This window comes from Acinonyx jubatus, chromosome C2 (genome assembly GCF_027475565.1).
Source record: "Acinonyx jubatus isolate Ajub_Pintada_27869175 chromosome C2, VMU_Ajub_asm_v1.0, whole genome shotgun sequence".
In the NCBI taxonomy this organism is placed as follows: domain Eukaryota; kingdom Metazoa; phylum Chordata; class Mammalia; order Carnivora; family Felidae; genus Acinonyx; species Acinonyx jubatus.
Genome location: NC_069384.1, coordinates 72,228,938 through 72,250,781, shown reverse-complemented (window position 1 = coordinate 72,250,781; position 21,844 = coordinate 72,228,938). Strand labels below are relative to the sequence as shown.

At 34.5% G+C, this 21,844-nt stretch overlaps 1 protein-coding gene across 6 annotated transcripts in view; it reads right to left on the bottom strand.

Moving 5' to 3' along the window:
* Positions 1–3,013: 3,013 nt before the first annotated feature.
* Positions 3,014–21,844, bottom strand: part of ACAP2 (ArfGAP with coiled-coil, ankyrin repeat and PH domains 2) — a 148,696-nt gene continuing 129,865 nt past the window's right edge. For 4 of the 6 annotated variants that reach the window (XM_027061155.2, XM_027061157.2, XM_053221035.1 and 1 more), the window contains 11 exons: positions 21,250–21,458; positions 20,845–20,914; positions 18,335–18,426; positions 16,575–16,759; positions 16,080–16,184; positions 15,605–15,697; positions 14,082–14,269; positions 13,358–13,467; positions 11,900–12,010; positions 9,539–9,600; positions 3,014–3,682 (listed from right to left, as the gene is read on the bottom strand). In XM_027061155.2, coding sequence (XP_026916956.1) covers positions 3,582–3,682; positions 9,539–9,600; positions 11,900–12,010; positions 13,358–13,467; positions 14,082–14,269; positions 15,605–15,697; positions 16,080–16,184; positions 16,575–16,759; positions 18,335–18,426; positions 20,845–20,914; positions 21,250–21,458 — 1,326 coding nt within the window. In that variant the 3' untranslated portion in view covers positions 3,014–3,581. The remainder of the gene's footprint in view (positions 3,683–9,538; positions 9,601–11,899; positions 12,011–13,357; positions 13,468–14,081; positions 14,270–15,604; positions 15,698–16,079; positions 16,185–16,574; positions 16,760–18,334; positions 18,427–20,844; positions 20,915–21,249; positions 21,459–21,844) is intronic. The other 2 variants (XM_053221034.1, XM_027061161.2) reach the window with 1 other exon arrangement.

Below are 21,844 nucleotides of genomic sequence, written 5' to 3'. Positions count from 1 at the left end.
TGATTTCAATTTATTTCATGATACAAGTAAAGTGCCTCTGACTAGTAGTCAGACAGGGGTTCTGGTGTCAGCCGTGCCACCGATGAGAAAATCAATGGCTCCCCTCTGTAAAACAAGAGGAGCAGCCCAGGATCAAAGAAGAGAAACGACGGCATTCTTCACAAGTCCTAGTGTAAGAATCGGGTGAGACAGAGTAGTATCAAAGTACACTGCGAGCAGAAGAGAAGACAAAGGGATGCTGTGATAGTTTTACCATGTTTCATCCACTCATTTTATTTGTGAGAAGCTCTGAATCCAAAAAGGAGAGTAACTACTAGTCAGTGCTCTTTGCACTGTATCATGCAGGTCTGAAGTCATTCTGGACATAATAATTCTATAAAAATATATCCTTTTTCCTGCTCCTGTCCATGGTCAAAAGTGCTATCAAACAGAAAAGTTAATATGGCAATATAAGAGTGGTATGGGAATATCTTATTATCCAAAATGGGTAGTAAATTTAGTCTTAAATACAATTTGGTTTATTGTCATGTCTATACTTTACATGTGTAGAATTATATTTTTAAAATACTGCTTAACACATCACAAACTGAAGTTGTCCAGCCTGCGAAGGTATAATTTTTTTTTTCCAAAATGCACTCATGAAGAACCAAAGTACATATTCCAAATTAAATTATGTTTTGGAAAGTAAACATCAAAGTTCATTAAAATCAATAGTGAAGACCAGTATAAATTAGGCAAACACTGTAATGTAGTGAATCCCTGGAAATTTCTGTATTTCTAAGGATTGTAACAAAGGTAATTTTTAAATACCTTAGAAATCTTAAACATATAGGTGTTACAAGGAAACACTGCAAATAACTACTCAATTACTTTAGTCTAGTTCTAGCGTGTGAGACTGCATTCTATGAGCTCTTCGTAGTTAGTACTGCTATTGTTATTTTGATGCTAATCTAGCTTTTAAGTTACTGCGCTAATGATAATGAGCTAATAGAATACTGACTAGGAATCAGAAACTAATATAAGCAGATCAGTTAGGGAAAGAAAACAAAGGGCAAGCACATTGACTTATGAAGCCCAAAAGTATGATTAACATTGTTTACACTATAATTTCTCATAATGCATTGAATAATTCACAGCATAATAAAACTCAGATTTGTTATATACTATATAAAAGCTATTAGTTGACACAGCTAAATTCACCTTGGTAAGAGCCAATCTACTTTGTGACTATGTAACACTAGTAATTGACTTTAAAGCCTTGCTATATTGACTGCATCATTTCTGCCAAATTTCATCCAAACTGAGTCTTGGCATGTTCAAGAAATCAAGCCACAGGAATGTATTTTCGTATTGCCAGGCTCAGTATACTGTTAAAAGATTTAGCTTTCTCTGAAGATATTCAGAACCACGATCATCTTTAAAGTGAGTACCCTTCAAATACATCTCTAACCATTAAATTTAGGTAGACACTAATTACTACCACATTAACAACTCATGATTCAAGCCACAGGAGTTAAGAGTGTCATAAGGAACTGCCGTCACAAGGAGAGATCCCGGAGGTGATCTGAAGCACCCAACGGCTGGATCCAAAAGCCAAACTGTCCAGGCTTCCCAGATAAAGGTTAGGAGCTTCAGAAGTGAAGCCCTACGATTAAACAGGAAGTCTATATTCTAATTCTACCAGGCTTAGGAATAATTTCACATATTATTACTTATTATTCAGGAATAGGCACTACAAAGGAAAGGTGAGGCCCTCTTTTTCTTTTGGTTTGTTTTAAACATATTTCCTTATCCTTGAACTTTTTGGACAATTTCAAAGTACACTCTAACAAAAAGGTTTACAAACCAGACTTTTGCAAAGCCAGATGACCTGTGACTATGAGGTGAAACAGGGAAGATTTCATAATGTTACTGTTATTGTTGCAATTAAAATACAGGCTGTGGAAGTTAGTATTTTCTTAGAAATATTTCATAAATATATTTTATCCTTATCTAATACACTGTGATTATTACTAAATAAGCATTATATGCACACAATTTGGAAACAAATATGGAAACTTTGCTGTGACATGAATTTACTTCAGTGTAATTCCTATTTAAACAAATCCTCATTTGACATTCAATCAACTTATAAAACTCTAGTTATTGGGGGGAAGAATGTTAGAAAACTTATTATCTGCCAAATTAAATGTAATCTTTCTACTTGTTTGATAACCCAAATTTTTAAAATTCTTATTTAGAATTTGGGTATCAATAATATTACTTACATGTAACTTGTAAAAGATTAAATTTAATTGTTGACAATTATTAGAAACCATAAGGCAAATTACTTATTTTATACTCCTGACAAGATATGTCAATCAAAGATGGAATCAGACGAATTTATAGCATTTACATGATAAATTAGTAGATCTGTAAGGTTTCGGAATTCAAGCTTCTCTGTTTCATGTAAGCCAACCACTATATCTATATATAGACGGTATTAATTTAAAATCATATACACTGTGTATAAAAGTACACAGGATAGATGTTGAAAAAAATTAAAAACAATTTATCATTATATATTTCAGTATAACCTAAGAAAAACATGAGTTTTTTCTTTTTCAGAGATTTTTCTTTCACTCAGTGCAACAGCAAAAATCTATCTTGAAAAGGACAAATTTCAAATATAAAAATGTTCTACATTATTTTATAAATCAACTTTTCCTTTAAAAATTACAATTTGATGAAAGCATAATTTTGCAACATTCAAGTAACCTTTGAAACATAGTTTTATTACATCAATAAATTTGTCAAGGTTTTAGGAAATCAACCGAACAATGAAGGACTACAATTTCTTTAAGTAAGAATTCTTTTGGTGATTTAAAAAAAAAAAATATGTTAAGGGTTCTTTTCCTCCAAAAAATGGAGTAACTCTAAAGGACTTGAGTTCAGTCTACTTTGTACAGCCATTACATGTATGTTAAAGTACACAACAATAACCAGACGTCTAAGGAGTATCACTACATTAATGAGCAAACGGGGTAAACATATTCTCTAGTTCTGATAATGAAATTACATATTGTGAGTATGACAGCTAGGCTACCAAAACCACACATGAACCACCAAAAATCATCAGGGAGGCTAAAGACAAGACATATTCTTCAGGCAGGCAGGACAGTTGGCTCCCACTTGATGCAGACATGCTTGACTGAATGATCCTGGGCACGATGAATGGAAAACAAAAACCAATGCTACCAACCATTGGAAAAAAACAGAAATTTTGTCTAACCTTAGCATCTTGTAACCTAGAGATGGCCTAGGTCTAGATTTAACTTTATCTATAAAAAAATAGCCTTTTAAACAGGCTTTTTTTTTTTTTTTTTAAATAAAAGCGGTCCTTAGGTTCTTCTCCCAACTACTAGAACTCTATGTTTTCATTTATAAAAATATCAATGAATGGGTACCTTTTTTCCAAACCACTCAATACCTACTAAAATTAAGTAGATTTAAGGCAGTAAAAATTTGTGAGTTTTCAGACGTACACATTAGTACATTAGGGGATCATTCAATTTAATCTTTTCCCCTTCTTTAAAAAAAACTCAGAATTTCTGTGAATCTTGTTGGAAACGATTTAGTTTCTCTGGATTATTGGATGCCATTTGGGAAAAATCACGAAAAATATCCTGGTAGGTTTCATCACCTGCATGAAAGTAAAATAAAGACACTTTTAAAATTTATACAGTGAAAGTGTTAATAAACAACATTCATTTTATGGCTAGTAACTATATTATAATTAACCATACTCAAATTTTACTCAGATGAGCATATAGGGGAGAAAAAAAGACCCACTAAATATAAATGCTAGAAAAGCACATAGTGAAAGAAAAGAAACAGCTATACCTGAGAAAAGCACCTCAGAGGCAGCCACAGAGGAAAGCTCAGAGTTAGAAAAGAGCAAAGATGCAAGTGTTTTAGAGCAATATAAAGAAATACATTTATTTACATAGAAATAAAAGTCATTCTAAATGAGGTATAGTAAACAAGGCATTCTTTAAATAAATATTTCCCTTGATCAAGGCCAAAAGAAAAGACCAATAATAAATACTAATGCTTCTGATGGATGCAAGTTATTAATAAGACAAAACTGATAACCAGGTGAGCAAAAAAAAAAAAATCCTATTTTAATAATTATCTTTGAGCTAAAAGGCATTTTAATTTAAATAGCATGTGAACAAGAAATTCTTTACTCAAACTTAACTAAAAGTAATACACCTAATCCACTGCTTACGGAGCTTATAGAATAATAAAGCCTAGAAAAGGACTGTAAGATCAGTTTCCTATTTTGTCAGAAGTGTTTTGCTTACTGTAGGTCATATGAGCAAGAATGCTATGACAAAGGGGAATAAACACCAAAGATGTCGGTTAAATTAGCATAAGGCATGTATGTACGTACATACAAATAGGCTCGTAGAGAAGTAGATTGTAGATACTGATACTATAGCCAACTGAATACTATTTTTCTTGCCATGACAAACTAGTTATATGCACACATAAAGATTAATTCCTCAGACCAAGGATTTGTATAAAGTAAAATCTCATTTTCAAGATCAATCTTTCATCATATATACTTCTGACAGACATTAAGTTTACACAGAAGCTTAGCATAGCTCTGTTTTCAAGATTTAAACCGTCAAAAGTGTTTTAAATGATTATTGTTGCAGCATGGTTTTATAATTATTTCCCATAAGATATCTTGCATCCATCTTATTACAAACTCATTGCTACAATTGTTAATAGTGCAGTTGATTTTATCAGCTTTTAAAAAGCAAGATTTTTGAGGCAACAGGTGTCATACCAAAAGCCAGAGAATCAGAAAAAAGGTGGGGGAGGGGGATAAAGATCTAGTATAAAGGTCTAACAGCATAATTCAAGATTTTCAATAAAAAAAGTTAATACTTTTAACCTTTAGTCACTTTTAACATTTAGTCTATGTAAAAAGCAAGTTATTAAAATCTCTATATAGTTTTCATTTAGTCCTGGAAATTTTCTCATGACCTGAATCAATCTACTTTAAAAAGAAAAAATACAGTAAGAAGAAAATCTTGATAGTTGGTTAAGAGTACCATCTAACTCATATTCTGTTATTGAAACAATAAAAATGAAATTTGATATACTGGAACAACTGTTAAGACAATCCAATTACACCCATGATTTTTTAAAAGGTAAACTCCCATGTTAAAAGACAAACTACAAACCTATTCCCATTTTTAGCCATTCTAAAAGATATAAAATAAACTGAGAAGAGACCAACATTAAATATTAACAAACCATACAAAATATTTAAAAATTCATATTCTTAGATGTTGAATTAAAATATTGAAAATATTTATTGTAAACATTATAAATATTTTTAAAATACTATTTAAACTTGAGAGTCTGGAATTTTACTTTCCAAGGAAGTGTAAAGTGCAGGTTATAATACAAAAATAACACACTGATCTTACCATTCAACACCAGAAGTAACTTAAAAGGCACACATTATACATTCAAGAAGAAATAGGAAGAAGGATCTAGCAGACGCTAATGCCAAATACTTTACAGATAGCACCAGATGAGCATTCTTAAGTATTACAATAGTACAATGGCAATATATGGCTTCTACTATTAGCAATGCATATTTTGTATAACAAACTGTAGGGTTTTTTCTTTTTTGTGGTTTTCCAGCTTTTGTTCTTAAATCATCTAGTACCTATTACACAAGTACATTTTAGTAGAACCATTGTACCATGCAAAACAAATTATAAGATCTTTTATTCACTGAATTAAATGCTTCCTTGAAGGAAAGTGTTGGTGCTACACTAATCATTGGTTTCACGAATACATTTTAGAGCTAATACAAGACAAAAGGAAGTCTCACCTTCCACACACACAAAACTTTCTGTTAACATTCAGTTTCTAACAAAACATTAATTAATGGACTATCAATAAAATACCTTTCTTAGGCCTCAAAATATATTATCAAAAAACAAACATTACAATAACAATAGTGACTAAGATATTTAATATAGTTAACATAAATTGAGCTTCAATGTGATTCCTTGAAATTTAAATATAATTCTAATCATTTAGAATTTTTCCCAAGGCAATATAACTTGTCTACACTAGCATACATAAACAATAACCCATAATTCGCTGCCCTGGAAAGCTCACGTAAGCACATTTAACAGTTTATTACAAACGATAAGCAACTAATCACCCAATATTTGTAATGCTAAGTTATATCCTTTAAATTACTTAATCATATTCTATTTCTCTTCAGAAAGTTAACTTTTCCATGTGCCCAGACAGTTCAGAATTTTTAAAATGTGGACTTCTGTATGTCCACTGATAGTTCAAAATAGTTTTTGATTTTTGGTATTCAGAATATCCATTGTAACAGCAATGATGATGATCCAAGACTTGTTGATTTTGCTCTCGAAATGCACTCCCCTCAAAGAGACAGCAGCATGTGAGACCCCACCTCTAGGTGATCAAGTATATGATCCCACCCTTCCTGGGTTGATTACAGCTTCCTTTATACAAATAATTAGATCAGGGACCAACCTTTGCTAGCGACATACTTGCATAACCAGTAGTGGCTCACTAAAGTGGTGATTTTCAACTGGCTGAGAAACTCTGCCAACAATCAAGGGGAGTCATGGAACCAGAGACTGTGGGAACCACCAAAGAGGTTTCCAACGACTGAGGGCGGGGCGTGATATTTCACTCACTCACCCAGTCCTCTTAAGAGTTGTAGGAACTGATAAAGAGGGATAGATCTTCCCTTCAGGAAACGTGTGCTCTTATATCGCCTTGCAAAAAATAGAAAGTTTCAGGTCCTTAGGGTTGTATATAGAAGGTTCAGAAGTGTGGTTTCTTAGAAATAAATCTACGATTCCCAAAGATTATATCTGAGTCTTTTAAATAATAGGGCTCTTCATTATCAAAAGATTGAAAATACCTGCATTTTAAAATTACCCAAATTTCTGAGGTATTGCTAGGCAACAACAACAAAAGGATCTAGATAAGACAATCAACCAAAATCAATGAGAGAAAAATAACAGTGACAAGTGGAGGGGAAAGAAAGACCCTACTGCCTGAGCTAACATATCTGCTCTCCAAAGACTTGTGAAGGAAAAGAAAAGTAGCCAGGGAGCAACTGCTGTGCCATTTCACCGCGTCACCTTAAGTATAAAGTTGCTCTGCTTTGCATGTGAGACCTTCTAAATGGGTTGAAAATCTATCATCAAGATCATCCCCAAATAGATCAAAATCCCATTTTATTCTTCTGATACACCATTTCCAGAATTCTGATCTATTTTTAATCTCTAAAATTTGAGAGTGGTGGAAAAGCCTGTTTTTTTTTTTTTTTTGAGGCTTTTTTAATGTTTATTTATTTTTGAGAGAGACAGCACATGAGAATTGGGGGGCAGAGAGAGGGGGGACAGAGGATCCAAAGCGGGCTCTGCGCTGACAGCAGCGAGCCCGACATGGGGCTTGAACCCACAAACTGTGAGATGGTGACCTGAGCAGAAGTCAGACACTTAACCGACTGAGCCACCCAGGCACCCCAAAATGAGGCTTTTAAAACATTTTTCGGTCAAATAAATTGGAAAAATTCATTTTTCTACTGGGGAATGGAAGATGCATACCCATAAACTTATACATAAAACGGCAGTGAAAGAGACATTCGAATGCTCCTAAATGGTGGCAGAAGAAGCCCAAGCAATCTGGGTGGAACTAGAAGTCACAAGAACATAGAGGCCCTGTCCTTTCAAGTTTCCCAACTCCGAAGGAAAGTTGACCACTGACCTTATGACTAATCAGTTGGGTGTAACTTCATCAGCAAACTGCTCAAGGAAAGAACAGCTGACCAAACATTTAAGTTTCAAATGTCAGGAAAAAGAATTGTTTAACTTAAAATCTTGAAGTTCACTCTTACCTCACAAATATCAGGTCGTATCCTTTGAATAATTTTTATTTTTAAAGTGCTTAAACACAAAGGCCTTAAAAATGGCCTAGTAATACCCTCACTTAAGTATATCTGTTACAAAATTATAACTTATTTAAAATCTAACATTCAAGTTTAAAACAAATGGGTGAAATTCAGAATTAATGCTGAGACTTCACCCTTAATCAGCACTCTTACATCTTGGTGTATCATGAGTCAGTAGTATTGTCTGATCCATAGGATTAAAGTGGGACACCCTAGATTAGAAGTATCTAGCTGAAGTGTCTCTGTTCTCAAAGTTCTTACTTGTTCCCTATTAAACTAGACCAACAAGAAGTAGTAAATACAGTCCTCCGAGAAAAGAATGGCCCCATATTAATTATATACTAATCCAGTTATGTAAAGGTTAATGGCTGAAGCTAGCATAAAATACAGAAATCTCAAAACATATTTAAACAGGAAGAATAGATGATATTACCAAGCCACTTTTAAAATAATACATTAATATTCATTTTTAAAAGTTAAATATACTTATTAAAAACTAACATTACAATTATTTTAGTCATGAATTCCTGAAATCTTTTACTAATACTTATATGAATTTAAAACAGATAAATTAGGAATTCATATATTCAAATTCATGAAACTGGAGATCCAATGATTACTCTTTTCTTCGTGAAGAATGTCTAATTAGGATGTGTTCCTCAAAGAAAGGAATCTGATTAGCAACATTTCTTCCTTTTCTTGACATCCTGACTCAAAGGTGAAAATTACACAAAATGAGACTTGGGCTGATCCTGAGTTGAGATTTCTCTAACAAGTTTACTTTACCATCAGGTTCATGAAATACTGTTCTAAATACTTACATTTACCCAACAGATAATGTACAATTGCTCGGGGCAAAGCTACAAGGTAAAGTGAGACCTTTTCTCTATACCTTTTAAACTAATTCCATTCCCATTCCGGGCTTCTTAAACTACTAGTAGATTTTATTTTTAACTCTAAAACTTATCTTTAGATCAGAGTACAAAACTCTTAATTCAATAAACTTTTTTCTAGGCATTTTCCATACTGACTTTTTATATGCCAAACACATGGTGATTTGTATTTTTCCCTGAACGCAATTCATAGAAATTCCCTGAATAACAAAAAGAAAACAATTCTGTTATATTCACTTGACAGCTAAAGAGAATTCCAAAATGAAAATGACCATTGTGCTGCTGTGAGGGTATAAATATAGGTCACCATTCCATCCGCGTCACTGGAATGTATATGGAAGACATCTGTACAGCAGGTAACGAAGTCAGCAGCCAAAGTTGAACACAGCAAGTAAATGTGTACTGGAATAGGAATAGTTACGGACTTCTAAAGGCTCGGGAGTTAGCTGCTCCCGAGAATTCAGTAAGTACAATACATAACAACTCACAATTTACAAGTAAGTTATAAAAACTCCAGAATATTAAGCCAGTCTGCTAAAGAACTATGAATCTTCCAATTGTAAACTAATAAATTCCTGAATGCATTTCTTATACTGCATTTCAGTATGGTTATTAGTAGAATATTGACCTGGCTGTCCATAAAGTCCTTCTGATTCCCGCATCTCTTCATTCATTCTTGCTAAACGTAACCTAAAATCAAAGGAAAGGATTTTTAGATGAAGTATGTAATGAAACCACAAACCAATGAAATGTATAAGCAGATAAAACACACTTTTTTCTCTCTTTTTTCTCTTCCTAGTGTTTACCACTATAATAGATGGGGTTTTAGTTTTAGTTTCCCTTTATACAATTCTCATGAGAGAATATAATAAAGATTTCTTTTTTTAACTATTTTTAAGTAATCTCTACACCAAAACTGGGGCTCAGATGTACAACCCCAGGATCAAGAATCGCATGCTTGCCCACCAACTGAGCCAGCTGGGTTGGCCAGCTGGGTGCCCTGACAATAAAAGATTTCTAACAAATACATTTCATCACTGTTTAAGCAGGACCTTTGGAGCACCTCCAGGAGCTTACTTCCTGACTTCAGAGACTCCCCGGCTTCTCCAGCAACTGTTCAAAGTATTGCTTCTACAGTATGGAATGTCCTACTGTATGGTTTAAGTTTATTCAGCTTCACCCTGAGGTGAGGTAGTTCCAAAAATGTAAATGGCATGTGTTATGTCTAAATAGTGGAAACGTATTTTGATGCATTAAATGACCATAGGTTGCTAAGATTTTACCAAGGTTACCATTCGGTTAGACACTCTTTTGTGGGGTATTCATCCTGGCAGCAGGAAGATATACAGCACTGGATTAAGAAGACAAGAATTTCCTTCCATTTTTGTACTAACTTTAAACAATTTTGAAACAGGCAAATGTCACCTTCAGTGCCCCTTCCTACTTTTCACTATTTGTCTGTCCTTCAGGCCACCCACCTTCAGGCAGTGGGTGCACTGCCCACCGAGACTTATATCACCCTCTTCTAACGTGCACTTCTGGCAACTGCAGCATCTGACGTGAGCTTTCCCTCTCTCCAAAATACTACCACTCCCTTCCATCTCTTTTCATAACCACTGTGTGAATTAATAGCGCCTTAGGTCTCTCTTTGGTATTTGGACTTTTCAGAGAGGACCATTACTTTAAAAAATTATTAAATGAAACTGAAGTCTTCACACAAAGTAAAATGAGAAAATTTAGACAATTTGGGAACAGATATTTCTGAGGTAAAGGGGCCATTATTATAAGAACTGCCTGGGAAGCTGCATCCAGGGTTCCTTTCTCTATGCTATTCCTATCTTTTCTTTAATAACTTCTCTTTCTCCAATTGTGAATCTGTAATAATTTAATAGTTCTAAATTTTCCTCCAATAGTCTCCACAATTATAATAACCTCTCCAGTGGGGAAAGGACACTGAGTGCAGAGAAAGCATGTTTTACTGTTTTGCCTTGTGTTTTAATTTGGCAGGGATCAGGGAGGAGTGATATATGACAAGTCAAGAATTCTCAGTGGCAGCTCAGGAGTTCAAGGCAGTTGGGAAAGTTTCCCTTTGTAGGTGACTGAGACTCAGTAGTGTGAATGAAACTATCAATACTCATATAACAGGGGATCAGTAATTCTGGGTTTCAGGCAACACAGAACAGAACGAGTAAGTGACTTCATACAACATATTTCCTACATCACAATAAAGTGTAAGTGGCAATCACTTTTTTAGATTCCAGTGTAAACAAACAACTTTGATCTAAGATGAAAATCAAATTAAGATCTCAAAAGTCTTTCTTTAACAGATCATATTCAATTGTATTCAAACATTAAAAAACAGGTATTTTTATCTTAAGATAGAGTATTCATGTAAACAACTCCTTAAAAAAAATAAGCACAAACGGATCCCTAAGCATCACTGCCCAAAGGCAATGCAACTGCAAAAGTTGCTAACATCAGTGCAGCTGTCCTCCCTACTTATAATCCTCTAACTCTTAAGGTAGAATAAATGCAGATTTTTGAACAGAATAATTGCCTGTTACTGTACCAATCCACCCCCTGCCCTAGTACTGTAGTGAAAATTAAAGAATCCATTTTAGAGAAGACATGGGTTTTCTGTTCCTACTGGTCATGCAGGATTTAAAAAGTGGCTAAGGACATGGGTTTTAGAGCCAAAATTCTTAGTTTCAAATCCCACCTCCATGAGCTACCAGTTTCTCAAATTATCTGTGGCGTGGTATCGTTATAAAATAAAGCTAATAATATGTTCCTCATAGGGTTGCTGTGAGAGCCAAATAAGTTCCTATATGTAATACATTAAATGTGCTTAAAAAGGTACATGGTACACATTAAACAATCAAGTTTTAATTCATACCTATGCATGAAACTATGTTCGAACCTAAGTACTACACTGAAACTAAGTACTACAACTGTCTGAAAAATAATCAAGGAAAAAGAAGACACTTACAAGGTCACTATATCAGCATTGGCTGCTTCCACAGCTATAGTCAAAGGGTCTTTCCCTTCTTCATCAGTGGCATGTTGATTGGCACCTCGTTTTAGGAATAAACATACCTGCCTGTTTAAGGAAACAGTATTTTTAATATATGGCCAATAAGAAAAAAATATTAGTATTCACCATAAAAAAATTAAAAGCACCATCTCACTTAAAGAAATAGCATTTCATTAGGAAATTCTTGACTCATTCTATAACTATTTATTGAACAATAAAAATTTACCATGATCACCATTTTACAAATCTCAAGGTGTTTTCCCCTTTTAACTTGGTGCTACGTAGGATGGTGAGATGTATAAATTATGGTCTCTATCCTCAAACAATATCAGAAAAAGATGTACATATATTTCCATGAACTTAAACAAAACAGCATCACTTAAGGTCATTATTTGGGAAAGAAGGAAGCCAAGGCAACGTTAACATTATACCAACAATAATTCAACAGCAAAGAAGGTAATCCTCCACAAATATTGATAACTTGAAGAAATTGACAAAAATGAAAAAATATGACAGAATGAGTAAATGGAGTCTATGAAGTAAAATGGGAAGAATGATTGTTTAAGAAGAAAATACACAGATGAATCAAATACAATCACTTTTAAGTATCCAAAAGTTTGTATGATGAAGTCATTGAACTCAGCATCTCTTTGCTGACAGAAGGAAAACAAACTATGATAAGAATAGAAAATGCTTTAAAAAATACAAGATGCTTCAAACAAACATAAAAAAAAAAAATACCCAGCTTCTTGTTTATTGGGGTAATAAGAATTGGATATGCTGAGATATTTTATTTAAAAACAATCATCTATGACACAAATTTTTCATTTAAGGTCAACATTTTGACTTCATTTGTACCTTCTATTAGAAAGTCCATTTTCAAAAAACAACAACAACAACAACAACAACAACAAAAGTAATTTTCAAGGCTTTATTGTTCTGTGAGTCTAAATACTGCTTCAGAAGCCTCCATGTCAATAGCACAAGCTAAAAGTTAAAGTCTGACTTTAGGTACCCTGTGAGAAAACTAAAATGTCCAAAGTTATAAAATTCTCCCCAACTGCACATGCTATGTATATAAATATGTGAACATGCATAAATACATACATAGACTTAGTTGTCTCAAAAAAATCACCATAATTTCAATAACAGTTTTAAATACTAAAACTGATCTACATAAATGGCAAGTGAAGTTCAAAATAAGCTTTGCAATGTTCTTTTCTGAAAAGTAACAGTAGCTTTTTTCTGCAGGAGATTTTTAAAATTTGAAATTCCATCATGACAATATAAGTCACAGGAAGGTATCATTTTACAAACTCTACTTAATGACCTTAGCCTAAGAAAAAGCAAAATGATATTTCAAAATAATTTTTCAAATAAAATCTAGTTAAATATGCAAGCTCAACAGCTTACCCTGTGTGCCCCAAGACAGTGGCATGGTGCAGTGGGCCCCGCCCTTGCACATCTCTTTGGTTCACATTAGCACCATTCTGTAGAAGAAACTCACATGTCACCAAAGAACCCTTAGGAGAAAAAAAGAAGATAACAATGTACAAAAAGCAAACAATAATATATTTCTATTAAAAACAGGTCTTTACTCTAATAGCCTTTATGTTTTATTTTCTCCCAAAAGAGAAAATACTCCCCAGTGAAAGCAGAGAAATGATAAATTATTTTCTTCCGAAGAATGACTTCTTTTTTAACATTTATTTATTATTGAGAGACAGAGAGACACAGAGCGTGAGCAGTTGGAGGGGTAGAGAGAGGGGGAGACACAGAATCTGAAGTAGGCTCCAGGCTCTGAGCTGTCAGCACAGAGCCTGACACGGGGCTCGAACTCACAAACTGTGAGATCATGACCTGAGCGGAAGTCGGTCGGTTAACCACCCAGGTGCCCCGCCAAGAATGACTTCTAACAGGGATTCAATTTGCAGTGTGATCTAGCAAAAGACACTACTTTCATTACCAAAATTCTCTTCCACTGAGAAAAAAACCTGACCTTACGTAATCACAGTGATACTCAGAAATCACTACTAGCATTTTCTTCTACTTTCCAACCCATCTCTTAAAGCAAAAAATAATGCTAAAGCTATGTTCAGAATGAATTATGATTTTTTTACAATGTATGAATTCATACCCCTAATACAGCCTGAATAAGTGGTGTTGCTTTATTTTCCTCTGAATTAGCCCAGTTCACATCTGCACCATGAGCCAAAGCCTCAGCCATTTTAGGAAGATTTTTTTCATATGAAGCCCTATAAAGCTGGAGTCCCGGATTAAGATGTTTAGAGTCGAGAAACACAGAAGAATCTTGCCTTTCTCCTTCTGTAAAGCAAACAAATACATCAGTAAAAATGGGCAGGAAGGGAGAGAATGGGAAGTTATTGTTTCAGAGGTACAGGGTTTCAGTTTTGTGAGATGAAGACAGTTCTGTGGCTGCATTGTGGTAACGGCAGCACAAGGGTTAAGAAATTCAATGCCATGAAGCTGTCCGTTTAAAAATGGTGAAGATGTAAATTTCATGTTATGTATGTCTTACCACATACATAGCAAAATGTTTTTAAATTTTTTATTTTTAATTTTATTTTTTTTAGTTTACATCCAAATTAGTTAGCATATAGTGCAACAATGATTTCAGGACTAGATTTCTTAATCCCCCTTACCCATTTAGCCCATCCCTCCTTCCACAACCCCTCCAGTAACCCTCTGGTTGTTCTCCATATTTAAGAGTCTCTTATGTTTTGTCCCCCTCCCTGTTTTTATATTATTTTTATTTCCCTTCCCTTATGTTCATCTGTTTTGTCTCTTAAAGTCCTCATATGAGTGGAGTCATATGATATTTGTCTTTCTCTATTTACCACATTTTTTTAAATGAGCCCTTACTACAATGTAGCACAATGTAAAAGATGTAAAAGTAACCACTAATTTAACAAAAGAGCTAATGGGAGGTTTTCACAAAAATATATTATTCCCTGATGACTCCCCAAACAGTCAAACTTCTCTTATAAAGACATCCATTGGTATACTAGGCCTTTGTGGTCTGCCGATATGCAATGGGAGGTTAATTACACTGTACTAGATTAAAATTAGGTATATTCCTATATGCCTGGATTTAAAAAGGATGGTAAAAATCCATGAAGAATTTTACTACTAGACCAAACCTCACTTTATGCCTAGGATGGTCCAATATCATCATAAGTTATAGTACAAGCAATTCAAGTAATTCAGAAAATGCTCACTACCCTGAATATTCTGTAAGACCAAAATCATGGGAATCATGAAGGAGAAAATATAGGAAGAAAGCACAGATCCAAAGAAAAATATAATGGGGAGAGAGTTGTTAATCTCTTTCTCCTGATAAGATAGCCACATTAGATAAATAAATATAAATATATAAATATAAACATAAAATAAATAAAACATACAGTTCATGTGGACTAAAAAGTATACTTAGCAACTGAGTAGGCACTTTTAGCCCGTATCATGAGGCTTAGAAGAATGTACAGCTAGGAGAGAACTTCCAAATCCACTTTCTCATTTAACAATACCTTCTAAAAGGCTAACCACTTCCTTTAAAACTATTTAATCAAGATTAAGCACTAACCACATGCATTTTTCAGCAAACAATACTAATTAACACTGAATTTCACCAAAACTCACCAGTCTCATATAAACTATTGGCAGACACTGTCGAGGGTAAAGATTCTCTTCCATCATCAGAAATCTGCTGGATTCCACTATCATTACTTTTAACTGTTTTAAAGAAAAATCAGCTAGTGATTAAAGTTCACACCATTAGAAAACAATCTACTCCAAACAACAAGGTTTTAAAATGAGTTCTGATAATACATCAACATGAACTCAGCCACCATCAGAATACATTTAACACAATTTTAATCCTTTTGAACACTTAGCTTATCAAAATATGAATCAATCACAAAGCCTGAAAATAAACTTATCTTCAGAGTCGCAACACATCTCATTACCCCATATGTCAGGGGTGGTGAAGAGCTTAATTCATTATGACTGTAAGTAATGTGTAATTCTGAGACAATGGGTAACATCTAGAGAAATGGCCACACCGCACAATGACCACTGGCACAGACTTGGAATGCTCCACAAGAGTAGTACTTACTACTACGTAGTTTTGAAGAAGTATCAAAGTAGGAGAAGAGTGAATCTAGCTCATCAGGACAGAACAGAGACTCCCGCCTGGCCTCGTCGCTATTTACAGCAACCACTGAGGACATGCAAGTTAGCAAAGCACAAAGCAGGCCATAAGAAGGGAAAAGGGCAGGAAAAAAACGTTACTGGGAAAAATTTAGGAGGAAAAAAATAGGAAGGATATTAGGTAGTTAATCAGATATTTAGGGCTTGTTGCCATGATAGATTTATAATTCCCATCTCCCCTTGCACTCTAAACAGTTTTATTCCCTAGAATATACACATTACCTAGAAATGTGAGTTACCAAGATGCTATTTAAATTTAACCATTTTAAAGACATAGAAATCCAATTTTTCCTTACAATATGCAGAAGGAAACAGGTCTTTTAGCATTTAAATAATCTACAGTGGCTACTAATTCAGAGATGAAGAAAGCGACTTCAGTTTAACAAGTAAGCTGTAATACCTGAACTTGGGGGAGGTACTCTGACTTGGTCACCTGGCCCAAGTTTAGAAATGCTCAGCCTCTTTTCTTCGCAACTTTTGGAGACAATCCTTTTTTCCTGCTCAGGAGGTGATGATGATATAGAATATTTATCCACAAATTTCCTCTCCACATATTTTGCTTTGATATATGTCTCTTTCTCCTGTCTGGTATACATAAAAATGTCATGATGTTCTGCTTAATCTCTTAGTATGGCTGAAAAGAAGCCATTATATATTGAATATCTCAAAAAAAGTCACTAAATGTATTACAAGTTAAAACTAAATTTGTGACATTATGCAACATATTTCCCTTCCAAATATTTAATAACTTACAATCTCATGTTCAAATGAAATACAAACAATAGACTAAACGAAAAATCACAAGTATAAACATGGCACTCTCTATTCTCTTAATTTCTGTGCTCCTTCATTTCTATACATGTTCCCTTGTGCTTTTTACAAAATGAAAACCATTACCAAGAAAACTATAAAAATTTATGGAAATTAATTTCATTTTACTGCAATAGATAATGTCACATACTGAACTATCACTATTGATGGCCATAATTTTTCCTAAGACAACTACTTTAAAACAACAGCATTCCTAACTAAGGAGGAAGCAAATATGTCACATTTTAAACTTTATGATACAATCATAAAATACCAAGTCTGTTTTATACCTTTTCTTACTTATATCCTTTTGAAATGGTTAAGTCTTTGGCTGAAATAGAAGGATATTTCAAGGTCTGAAATAACTCAGCCATGCTTTACCAAATAATCTCATTTAAATGATATTAGTGCAGACAACAATAACTTTAAAATAGTATTGATTATACATACAGATTTAGTCAAACATAAAATCCCAACATAGGATTATGGCAAATAAAATTTTAGTGCTAAAAATAAAGAACCATGAAAACTAAAAGCAACATCAACAATAAAAATTAATTATGTACCTTGAAGGCACTCTTAGCCACTTCATTCAAAGAGCCTCCACATATAGAATTGGAAGTATAATTCAAACATAGCAACTAAGTACTCTCCCCTACCAGAAGCTACCCTTTCACCTTTAATTCTTTAACATCATAATGCCATTTATTAAGTATGTGTTTCACAGATATTTACTGTACTAAGTTAAACAATGTAAAATTATTCACTGTTGGTAATAGAAACTTGATCCTTAGAGACATTAATGAACAGATTATCTCTTTTTAAACCCCTGCCAATAACAGAATTGGTCTACTTTAACTGCTAAGAGCTTTTATAGTCTATGTAGAGACTTAATTTTTGAGATTGTCATCTGGAGACTATAGTTTATTATCTAATCAATAACAAATAATTATCTAACACATACCCAAGAAAGAGATAGCCATCTTTTTAAAAAAATTTTTTTAATTCTTTACTTTATGTTGAGAGAAACAGGCAGACAAACAGACAGCAGGGGAGGGGCAGAAAGAGAGAATCCCAAGCAGGCTCCATGCTGTCAGTGCAGAGCCCAACATGGGGCTTAAACTCACAAAGCATGAGATCAGGACCTGAGCCGAAACCAAGAGTCGGACACTTACCCAACTGAGCCACCCAGGTGCCCCAAGATTGCCGTATTTTAACAGAAGCAGTAATGCTCTCTTCTAAACAGTCTGTCTCAATATTACGTATCACTTATAGTGAAATAAAATCATAGCTACATTCCTGCTTACGAAAAATAAAAGGGTAACACATGGAGACAATTGAAATTAGTACCTTTGTCCTGGTTGTGGTTTCTTTATTCCCATTTTTTCCACTTTAGCTTCATAAACTCGGTTTATAACATCATTTCCCAATTCACACATAAGCTGTTTGGCAGGAAAATAGGAAAATAAGGTACAAATTCCTAAAAATACTGTAACAGTCCTTAAAGCAAATACAGCTAACTCATTCCTTTTGCTGTTCTGCAAATGCTGATCCCACAAAGTTTGAAGTTAAAACAAAATGAGACAAGGAACTAAGAGCAATATCATCATTTTGCTATTACCAGAATACCTCCCCCTAGAAGACTGCCACTAATACAGGAAAAGTTCTCTCCTCACTCATCGTCCCTCAACTATGGCTAGCACAATGCTGATTATTCACAATGCTTGGTAAATTAAATGAAAAAAGAAGATTGAGGCCAAACAGGTTAAGTTTTAAACACCTCAAAATGGAAGTACACTATTTTCTCTTTATATTTTATATATAAGAATTGCAAAATGGGGCACCAAGGTGGCTCAGTCGGTTAAGCATCTGCCACTTGATCTCGGCTCAGGTCATGATCTCAGGATTCGTGAGATCAAGCCCCACCTCGTCTGGCTCTGTGCTGATAGCACAGAGCCTGCTTGGGATTCTCTCTCTCCTCCCACCCCCCCACCTCAAAATAAATAAATGGAGTTAAAAAAAAAAAAAAAGAATTGCAAAATATTTTGTTTAAAATTTTCAATTATTTTTTAAAAATTTTTAATGTTTTTTTTTAAATTTATTTTTGAGACACAGAGAGGCAGAGCACGAGTGGGGGAGGAGCAGAGAGAGAGGGAGACACAGAATCCGAGGCAGGCTCCAGGCTCTGAGCTGTCAGCACAGAGCCCGATGCGGGGCTCAAACTCACGCACTATGAGATCATGACCTGAGCCAAAGTCGGACACCCAACTGCCTAAGCCACTCAGGTGCCCCTCAATTATTTTTTTAATGTACCAGACAGCTAGCTATGTTTCAGCCAAATTTTAAAAATTGAACTTATTAATAAGTTCACATCTACAAAACTGACGCAGAAATTAGATTTCTACCTCTCATTCCCCCACTTTCTTCTCCTTTGAATTCATAACAATTAATACAATCTATCTAATTAGGGCTCTACCTTAGCAACTAATTTATCACTTTCATCCAGATGTTTACACAATAATTCCACAAAGCAGATTTTTTTTGTACTTTACATAATTGAGAGGATCACCAGTTTATCTATGGATTAAAATAAAAATACAAGTACATTGAGAACACAATTTTCGGGGCGCCTGGGAGGCTCAGTCGGTTAAGTGTCCAACTTCAGCTAAGGTCATGATTTCGTGGTTTGTGAGTTCCAGGCCCGAATTGGGCTCTGTGCATACAGCTCAGAGCCTGGAGCCTGCTTCAGATTCTGTGTCTCCCTCTCTCTCTGCCCCTCTCCCGCTCCCACTGTGTCTGTCTGTCTCTCTCAAAAATAAAACAAACATTAAAAAAAAGAACACAATTTTCAGACAGAAGTAAATGCAGAATATACCATAATCTCTAAATGAATATATATTTTTCTACAATATGGTAAACCAAATGATGGGAATTAAAAGGAATATATCATTAACCAATATATGAGTTTTATAAATCTTACCAGAAACCCAGTTGTGATTTAAATTACTTATGGCATTTCCATAGATATGAGTCCTTACACAAGGATAAAGGATGTCTTAGCTGGACCACTTATCTTGAGAAATGTAAATTTGTAAAAGGTCCTATGCTAAAATGGCTCAATGATAACAACATGCTATACCAATCCATTAGGGAGTGCACTAGTACATCTTATACTTTTAACAAAAATTTATATAATTATAAAGGATTAAAATTAAGGCACATAATTGAAGATCATTCTTTGAGAAAACATAAAAACATAGGAATGTGTTTTCCTTAAAAGATGAAGTGATTTGCAGTTAAGAGCATTACGTAAACTTAGTGATTCTTAAAAAAAACCCAAAAGAAAACACCAGATTTGCTAAAATAGCCTCAGATGCGTTCCAATACAATTTATTGTTAGCATGGAGAAACTCATACATTTTATTTATTTATTTGTTTTTAAAACAAATATTTACTTATTTTGAGAGCGTGCACACACACGCCTGCCAGCCAGGAAGGGGCAGAGACAGGGAGAGAAAATCTCAAACAGGTTCCGCTCAGTTAGCACAGAGCCCAAACTGGGGCTCAAGAACTAACAAACTATGAGATCGTGACCCAAGCCAAAATCAAGGGTCAGACGCTTAACTGATTGAAGCACCCAGGCACCCCTTTTTATTTATTTTTTGAGTAGGCTCCATATCCAGTGGAGCCCAACACAGAATTGAACTCATGACCTGAGCTGAGATCAAGAGAGGGATGCTTAACCAACTAAGCCACCTAAGCCACCCCTAGAAACTCATACATTTCATAAATCAAGATTCTAAAATCCTGTCATTTTATGTGAAAATCTGAAATATTTTTAAGCAAGTATTTTATTTTACCTTCAAAAGTTCAGGCTCCCAGGTATCTAAAGTTAAAGATCGTACTTTTGAAAAATGAACTCCAAGACTCCTAAGTAGGGGGAAAAAAAGACTATATTAATATACAAAACCATCAAGTCTCTATTTGCATAATATGCAAATTACTTTTCTCTTTTAATGGGATATAGTCGCTAATACAGCCCTCAACATGTATGTAAATAAGGAGAGTCCTTAAATGGTAAATGGTAAAACAAAATCCTCTAAAGCACTCCGCAAACCAGAATTTTATCCACTCTACAAAAGGTACAAATATACAAATGGCAGTCAAATTAAGGCAAGTGGAAAAGGCCCCCTAACCAATGGGACACAATAATTTACTATGTGTTTATCCAAAAGAAGTCTCTCACCCTGTGTAGGCCTACCCACCGGTGAATCCCAGAACACTCGATACACAGGGTGATGCCCAGGTTGATGCTGGCCCACCGTGGGTCCGCCAGACCACAGTCACAACAGCTGGCATTGCCAGGGATACACTGGACTCGCTGCAGTGCACTTTCTCCTTTCAACGATTTATCTTTCGACTCATTTCCAGAATCCAGGCTTCCTGTGGATGGAGATGATTTCTTATCCAGCTTCTAAAAGAATTAAGAATTATTTGTTTAAAAAAAAAAAGATTAATACTATGCTGCACATTACATGCTCCAAACAAAACCTTCCAATCAATAAATTGAGGGCTTATTATGAGCCTAAGCCAGGCACTAATCTAGGCATTACAGATTTAATGATAAAAAGATACAGCTAGCTCCATCAATTGGCATTTAGTCTTGTCAGAAGAAACACAAACATTGGAAATAATACATATATTTATATAAATAAATATTTACATTTATTTTCTATTTAATATACATATATATGTATTATATATAAAATAAGTGACAAATGAACATGTGTATAAGATATGAGGGCAAAGAGAAAGGGAAACACTTATTTAACATGCAGGACCAGAGACGGATGGAATAAA